Here is an 8908-nt window from a genome sequence, read left to right on the forward strand (position 1 = left end):
TTATTCACTTATGGGACAACAATTAATAGTATTATAATGTTGTAGTTATTGTTGAGATTTTGTTTCTATATTTGTCTTAAAAGAAGAAAAAAACGCAAAAGCACTTACATTTTGAAAAGTTGACAGAAAACTCTCGACATCCTTTGAGGTGAATGGGATATAAATGTTTGTCTTATTTCAAGAAAATGATTTTCTAATGAGCTGGTTGATCCTCTTAATGAAAGGTAGTTTAGGTTAACCAAGTAAATAAAGGGCAAGTTATTAACTATAGTCGCCAGTGGACAAAATATCACAAACAGACTTTTGTCCAGTGTTTGTTGTATGAGCGAGGTGAAATGGAGAATGACGTTCATTTCTTGTTCTGCTGACTGTGAATACGTTGGAGATGTTCTTTTTTTTTTTTTTTTTTGCTGAATTGTCCTCTATTTCTGCTGACTGCTTTTGGTTGGATGATTATCAAAAACGTGACCTGTGCTTGAGGAGGGCAACCTTCTCTGTTGCAGATTCTCTCTGTCACGCTTGGGAGAGAAAGCAGGATGATTTGTTTCAGATCAGGCTGCAAGAGACTTTGTTATTTTGTGGCCAAACGAAATGAAATGAACTGTCTGACCACTGCAGCTGTACTTTTGGTGTCTCGAAAACCCGTGAGGGCTGGGCGCTCTGTGTGCATGAGATCAGTCAATCAAATGAATCAATCAGATAAATGTAGTGAAGGAGGCAGCACAGAAAAAGAAAAGTCAGAGTCACTAGGAACTTTAAATCCTTTAAAGGAGCACTCTATAAGTTTGGGTGAAGAAATGTTAATGAGAAGAGAAAAATCCTCATTGGCTGATTTTTTTTTTTCTGCCTCAACAAACTAAATAAACAAATTCTCTTTGTCTTTCATGAATGAATAAACCGAATAAATAAACTGAACTTAAAGGACAACACGATGTATACTGTTTTACTTTGTTTATATGTGGCAGACCCTGCCACCTTTCTAGCTTCCAACAGTGCCCTGGGACCTTATTTTCCTCTGAGAACATCTTGTTTATTCACTTGTGGAGAAAACACAGATTCCTGGCTTTGTAGTATTACCTCATTAATATGAAATATTAAAGTAAATATTGAAATTCTGAGTCTGAATTCCTTCTCTAAAACTACGCAGTGCCCCTTTAAGTGCAGTACGTACTCCAGTAGGCCTAGACACACTCAGTTACATTGGTCCACTGACCGCAACACACTTGGGAACAGGCGCAACTCGTGTAAAGTTTTGCATGTGTGTGTTTTCAGAAAGGCTCAGACGATCTGCTCTGAGTGAGACAGTGAAGCCTGAACTTCAACACCTTGGCTGTCCCCGTAGTCTTTCCCGTCTTTGTCCTCTCAGCAGCCCAGCAGCTTGGTCTTGACGTAGAGATCAGGTGACTACATCTGCTCTGACGGGACTCTTATAAGGGAGCTTTGAGCAGGTCCACTCAGTGTTCTCCTCGTCCCAGACCTGGATTCCGCCTTCGCCGTGCAGTGATTTTTTTTTTTTTTCCCCCCAAGAGGCGAAGAGGGTCCCTGTGACTCCTGTTCCTTCTCTCCCAAACTTTCCAGGTAAGTTGAAGCCCCGTTTTCGAGTATTTATGAAAGAACGTGTCTGAGGAAACTTTTTCCCCTGTCAGTACTTCCGTTAGGAACAGTGTGGAAGGCTCCGGTGCGCTCCAGACTTCACGCAGCGGAACTTTAAAAGTTTGAGGGGAAAAAAAAAAAAGAAAAAAAAAAACTTCTGGAAGTTTGTTTCTGGTTTATTCCCTTCTCCAACGGTCAGAAAGGAAACTTTAGGCACCAGCATGTGTGCCGACGCAGAAAAAGTTTTTTCCCCACTTTTTTTTTTTTTTTTTAAACATTTCTTCAGTATTCTTTATTTATCAAATGGGGCGCGTTGAAGTCCTGAACGCGTCAGCCCACTTTTCTTCTTCTTCTTCTTTTTTTTTTTCAGTCAAAACGACCTGAAGCTGTTGTGCTGGCTTTAAGTTATGCTTCAGTGTGGACCACTGATCTGATCTGATCTGTCCTCTGCACTTTAAATAGGAGGCAAGTGATGTCTCATATTTAAAGGTTTCTGCTTCTCCCCTGACGCAGTTGGATTCCAGCAAACTGGAAGGTTGAATCATTTGGAGGATTTTCAACAGACTTTTTTCTTTTTCTATCTTTCTTTCTTTTTTTTTTTTAGACTTGAAAAAGCACTGTACAGAGTTTTTAGTCGGATCTGAGGGGGTCTGCTGAGAGTCATTGTGTTGGAGTCTATTGTTCTGCTCTGTCTTTGTCATTTTCACCAGACAGACTCACTCATGTATAAACTGGCGGGATATTCTCTGACCCACAACTCTAAGAAATATTGGTTCTTATTGTCCCATTTTTTTTTCTTTACTCCTCGTGTTCGACACACCTGGAGGCTGAATATTGACACTAATGGTATTTTCTACAGAATGACAATGCATGCAGTATATTTTCCAGGTCATAGGATACAGTGTGTGCAGTTTTTTTCTTTTTTAATGAGTGAGAGCACATGGTTGGCACCATGTGGATTCGAGGGAAGTTCCTACTTACCCACATCGACCTCCTCGTGAAGGCATGGTCTTCATCGGGGTCAGGATGTCTTTACCTGTTGTACGCTTGTCTTCATCACCTCACAAGATCTGCGGTCAAATTTGAACAGCTTTTCTTAGATATTTAAAACCGCCATCAGACTCACAAGCTCGGAATGAGTGGGATTAAAATGGCTTCATAATCAGCGGTTTATCATGAATTGATGTTAAATATCACATTGTGGGTCTGCTACTTTTGCACTGAGTGACTTAAAGACCCGCAAGAAAGTCCCAAAAGACCACAAGAATGTAACCGCTCATTCAGAATTTGTCTGGCGTTGGCTGTAATGATAACTTGGCCAGAGTTGCTCAGCAGTTTTCCCAATTTTCTTTTGTCCATCAGCTTTGAGATGACTGATATAAGCTGCATCTACAGCGGACACTCATGGCACACTCTGACCAAAGGGGGCACTAGTTTTCAGGGGATAAGCCCCGGCTGTCCTCTGACTGCGGCTCAGCGTTAATCATAGTGAATTGAAAGTGTCACTGAGTTTTCAGCAGGGCACCCTGGAGAGGCAGCGTATTGGCGATTTGGGCTGAGTTGTGTCAGAGTGTCCAGGAGTTAACTGACGACAGGAACACTAGGCCTTTATACTGGGCTAATTCCCTCAGAGGTGATGTTCTGTGGATCTGCAGGGCTTCTCTGCAGCACTGAGGAGAGAAGCTCAGCAGAGGCCTTCTGAGAAGATTTAGCAACAGTGTCGGCTCTGCCACACAAACGTATCAGATTGGTGCTCGACCAAGCAGCTTTTTTTTTTTTTTTCCAGCCAACTCATTCTGAACAGCTTGGCTAAGACAAACAGCATTCAGTAGATTTGCCACTGTTCTCCGTCACCTTTTTTTGTATTTGTAAGCTCGGACTGCTGATGATTCAGCTCCGTGTGTTGCATTTCTCATTTATTCTCCACTCCTCGCACCGTGAGATCAGCTTTTGAGGGACTGCAGGACTGAGGCTCGCACCCCAGTTCAAATCTTCGTATTCTTTTGATACTGCACAAGAGGAGCAGTAGAGACTTTTATGTGTAAAATCTGACACACGTTTTTAAACTAGCCTAAAATCACCATGACCAAGCAGGTGGTCTCACTTGGCTTGAGTCTGACTGCCTGAGAAGGAGGTTTAGAAGCCCAGTGGAAAAGTACTGTAGGTAGAATCCTCTCATGTGACTGAAATATTGGAAATGTGGATTTTTTTTTTTTCCTAAGGGCATTCACCAGGTGGATGACTGCACTTGTGATGCAGAGAAGACTTGGGGGGGGGGTGTTAATACTCAAGTAACTGCATTTGATGATTTAACTTTTCTTCATATATGTATTTGCTCCATAGTTATTTATTGGAAGGGTTAACAATGAATTTGGCCTATGATTTGATTGTTTTGTTCAGGTTTCACAGACTCTCCAGCTCACTCTATCACTTCCATCTTAAACATTTTTATTTTTTTTTGCTCTTGATGATTGCTTGAGGTTTGCGAAAGAGTTCCTTTACTTAATGAGGGAGATTTTATATCCTATTTTCACATCCTTTAGCAGGCTCAAAGGGCAGGCTTGCATGAACCAAAATGTGTTTTCTGCTGCTTTCAGTAATTGGATTAGCTTGTGTTTTGCGTCATGAAACATTTAGTTTCGTCTCCTTCAATGATTTAATCACATTACTGCAGTATGTCAGGAATGCTGAGAATGTTAATCTTTGCTAAAAAGCAAAACTACTGTTTGGAGCGTACATATAGTATTCTGCATGGTGTCAGCCTGAACTCATTTCTAATTGATCGTTCTGTCTGAATATTATTCCACGTTCAACATTGTCCCTTTTTTTCACCAGCTAACACTCGCTGACAATGGGCGACTGGAGTGCTCTGGGTCGTCTGCTGGACAAGGTCCAGGCCTACTCTACTGCCGGGGGGAAGGTCTGGCTGTCAGTCCTCTTCATATTCAGAATCCTGGTCCTGGGCACTGCAGTGGAGTCAGCCTGGGGAGACGAGCAGTCTGCCTTCAAATGTAACACCCAGCAGCCTGGTTGTGAGAACGTGTGCTACGACAAATCCTTCCCCATCTCCCACGTTCGCTTCTGGGTCCTCCAGATTATCTTTGTGTCCACCCCGACGCTACTCTACCTGGCTCACGTCTTCTATCTGAACAGGAAGGAGCAGAAATTTAACAGGAAGGAGGAGCTGCTGAAAGCTGTGCAAAACGACGGCGGTGATGTTGACATCCCGCTGAAGAAAATTGAGATGAAAAAGCTCAAGTACGGCATCGAGGAGCACGGCAAAGTGAAGATGAAGGGGGCCCTGCTCAGAACCTATATAGTCAGCATTTTCTTCAAGTCTATGTTTGAGGTGGGCTTCCTGGTTATTCAGTGGATGCTGTACGGCTTCAGCCTGTCTGCAGTCTACACCTGCGAGAGGTCTCCCTGCCCGCACAGGGTGGACTGTTTCCTGTCCCGTCCCACGGAGAAGACTGTCTTTATCATCTTCATGCTGGTGGTCTCGCTTGTGTCCCTGCTGCTCAACATCATCGAGCTTTTCTATGTGTTCTTTAAGAGGATCAAAGACCGTGTGAAGGGCAAACAGCCGCCCACCCTCTACCCCAGCGGAGGCACCTTGAGCCCCACCCCTAAAGACCTGTCCACCGCCAAGTACGCCTACTATAATGGCTGCTCCTCCCCGACGGCCCCGCTCTCACCCATGTCCCCCCCAGGTTACAAGCTGGCCACAGGGGAGCGAGGAACTGGCTCATGCCGTAATTATAATAAGCAGGCCAATGAGCAGAACTGGGCCAACTACTCCACTGAGCAGAACCGACTCGGCCAGAACGGTGGAGGAAGCACTATTTCAAACTCCCACGCACAAGCCTTTGACTTCCCCGATGATACCCACGAGCATAAGAAACTGTCCTCATCAGCGGGACATGAGCTGCAGCCGCTGGCGCTGATGGAGGCCAGACCATGTAGCCGGGCCAGTAGCCGAATGAGCAGCCGAGCCAGGCCCGACGACCTGGACGTGTAAGCCCTGTTTCCTTCTCCCACCTTTGCCTGGCTGATGGGATGTGCGGCTGCAGCCAGAGAATCAGGAAACACACTCACATAGATTCATAAGAGAGGTTGGACTAACCTCGATCACTGTCTTCAGCATAAAGACTCTTAGTCGATCAAAGAGACATTACAACTTATGTAACACTGTCAAAGGTACAAGTTGCAAATATTTTTTTTTTTTTTTTTTTTTAGTGATGTTTACGATTACATTATAGCGGAGTTAACCCAGCTGTAAGAGAACAGAACAGTCACAGGAACGGGGCAAGAGTCTAACAGGTGCCTCTTAGAACCAGTACGATCAGTACAAGAACAGTGGATGACACTGGTCAAGCTCTCATTAAAAGAAAATTCTTGTTTTTTCTTGTTTTCATAATTTTTGCTACTCTTTCTCTCGGTGACATTATTTTACTCACTACTTTCATAACTGAGATCTGAAGGTGTGGTCATAGCTTTACAATAGGTTGCCTTCTTAGTTGTGTCTTTTTAACATCTGGCCAGATGAACGGTATCTTTGTGTTTTTAGGCTTTCTCTGGTGTATTTACGGTGTTTTTTTTCTTCTTCTGTTGATCAGCGAGCATTGTCAAATACAGTAATGAAAGAAAGTAGATTCCGGTAGGGCAAGAAATAAATCTCTCCCAGGACCAAGGACCCAGGACCTTAATTTATCTTGATGATCCAAACCACATATCGAGTGATATGAAGAAGTGAGTTGAGGGTTGACGCAATTGGATCCATTCAGATTGTAGGAAATAATTCTAATTGCAGCCATGGACAGTTCAGCACAACAAGCCCAAACAAACGAATGTTAAGTTGACTTAAACTTCTTAGTTGAGGTTATTAATGGGGAAAAAAAAAGAATCTGTGAGTTTTGGTTGGAAACAGGATGTGAACTCTTCAGTCTTGAAGTCGCTTACTTTCATTGATGTCACACTACTTCCACTGACTTAAACGACTGGAACAGATCTATTGTTAAAGAACGCTTAAAAATCACATCGCAGTCCTATGACTGTGTCCAACAACCAGTGCTATTGTTTGGCAGGGGAGGACAATGCCCTGCTTTAATAGAATCATTGTGATCTCTTGCATGGGCGCGCTGTTATAAAGCTGTGAGTGGCTCCTCAGCGCAGCAGGTGAATGAGACGATGGTAACACTGGCCGCGAGTGCCTCGACGTGTTTCCATCGAAAGGTAGTTTGACTCGTAGCCACACTTGAAGTGAGTAGCTCTCACAGTTTGCTCATGTAACATAGACGAATTTATGTGGGAATCAACATTATGAATACATTTTCACTACTTGACTGTCATAACTGTCTGTTATTGAAATCAGAGTTTTTGTCTCTCAGTCATGGCAAAGACAGAGTTATTATCCAGTGCCATCGCATTCACAAATATATATATATATATATATATATATATATATATATATATATATATATATATATATATATATATATATATATATATATATATATATATACACACACACACACACATGTAAAGTATTAATAACCACTTGGTACTTCCTTTGTATGTTACACAGTAAGTAAGGGTTATGGGAGAATGTTTAATATCGGTTATAGTAAATATTTATTGCTTGGCATCTGTAGGACACCTACCACTAAGATGAAAAATTGACTACTAAACAGTATATCTAACTCACAGTAAACAACTTACATTAATCCCCACGAACTCTGTATTTATTGACAGGATAAACATTTTTCTTAGCTAAATTTGTCAGTCAGTGTGGACTGTTGTTTCCTGATAAACTTTGAATTCATGTGGTGTAATGTTTTCATTTTGTGCCTTTTATCTTTGTCTATTGAGGCTGTGTGAGAGTGGCAGGGCCGAGGGTTCAGGCTGCTGTGACGAAGCAAACTCTGATCTGTTTTTTGCGTGGGTTCCATAAAAGAAGGCTTTATCACTGTCTTTGATTCGACAAGTGTCTTCTCTTTCTTCATCTTTGGGGTGGTAGAGAAATACAGTAGAATGATTATCTGTGTTTTACATGTTTGAGAGGATGATTTTTTTCATTCTGTAGGTATTTTGTTGTTTTTCAGACTCGATGTAACCATTGCTGCTTGAGAAATAGATATTTAGTACTGTAAATCAAGCTGTCACAATTAAAAATATGAGTTTTTAGAAGACTGCTTATAGATCTGGACTAATATTTAGTCAGTTATATTAAAATATATGCCAATGTAGCTCCACAAACCACTACCAAACAGTAGGATAAATTGCAATTCGGGCTTTTATTCTTTTTATTGTCATCTTTTAAAATTGTCATTCAGTTTGCCGGTACTTACATATGTGTTATGGATCTTCATCAGCTACAATGGCGTTTGCACTGAGATCTTGGTGAAAGAGATGTTATATGATGCACATAGTAAGTGGTAAGAGTTTTCTGATACACATGTTACTAATTTATTTTATAACACTACATTCACTACAGTGCATAATATTGGACATCTGACCCCTGGTCTCATTGACTGGTCCTGTGACAGATGTCTTCCAATGACAGGAAAGGAGCAAAAGTCATTTGTTGCAGCTATTCAAACAATGCTTATCCATGGGGATCCACTGTTGTACAGTGTAAGTGCATGATAGCAAAACAAAAAGTCTTTAATTGTATCTGTGAAAAGCAATTTTAACCAATAAATATTTTTCTGTCTTCATCAATGATTGACTGGTTTCATCGCAGACCGTTTTCTCTGTCATCACTGTGGTTTGAAGGGACCATCAGTCAGTGAAGCAGAGGCCATTCTTGCACCTCACTGTAACATTTTTAGGTTTAGTCTTTTGGCAAAAATGCACCTTAGTTTCTGGAAGACTATTTGTCATTTTGTGCTCCAGTTGAATTCCTCAGTAAAGTCTCACTGTAAATACTCATCTTTGATGTATTTCATAGCTCCTCAAACCTAGCTGTTTGAACACAGCACCCGATAACATTAACCGAGAGATACTGCATTCCTTTAGTGAACATCTACAGGCGATTTAGATGGCAGACAGCTGAGATTAATCCTACACTCATTCTGATAAACATGAAAGGTCAGACTCAAAGTAACATTACCTCGACATCAAAAGCCCCTGATAATGTTTTGTTCTTGTATACTTACCTTTTTGTAAATGCTGTTGTGCTGGCCTCTCGGTTTGCATGGTTGTTCCAGCTGTTGTGTTGCTGTTTTTTGGCAAGGTCCAATGAGGTACATGTCCATGACATTTCTCTAAGAATCAGTAACATCATCTGGAAATGGAACTTTAAAAGTCACTTTTT

The 8908-nt window shown here is 41.6% G+C and overlaps 1 protein-coding gene across 1 annotated transcript; it reads left to right on the top strand.

The window, feature by feature from the left end:
* The first annotated feature begins 1348 nt into the window (after nucleotides 1–1348).
* Nucleotides 1349–8313, top strand: gja1b (gap junction protein alpha 1b). Its single transcript, XM_037087200.1, has 2 exons — nucleotides 1349–1578; nucleotides 4429–8313. The coding sequence occupies exon 2, from the start codon at nucleotides 4445–4447 to the stop codon at nucleotides 5609–5611; it is 1167 nt and encodes a 388-aa protein (XP_036943095.1). The 5' UTR covers nucleotides 1349–1578; nucleotides 4429–4444; the 3' UTR covers nucleotides 5612–8313.
* Nucleotides 8314–8908: the final 595 nt, after the last annotated feature.

This window comes from Acanthopagrus latus, chromosome 22, assembly GCF_904848185.1.
Source record: "Acanthopagrus latus isolate v.2019 chromosome 22, fAcaLat1.1, whole genome shotgun sequence".
Taxonomy (NCBI): Eukaryota; Metazoa; Chordata; class Actinopteri; order Spariformes; family Sparidae; genus Acanthopagrus; species Acanthopagrus latus.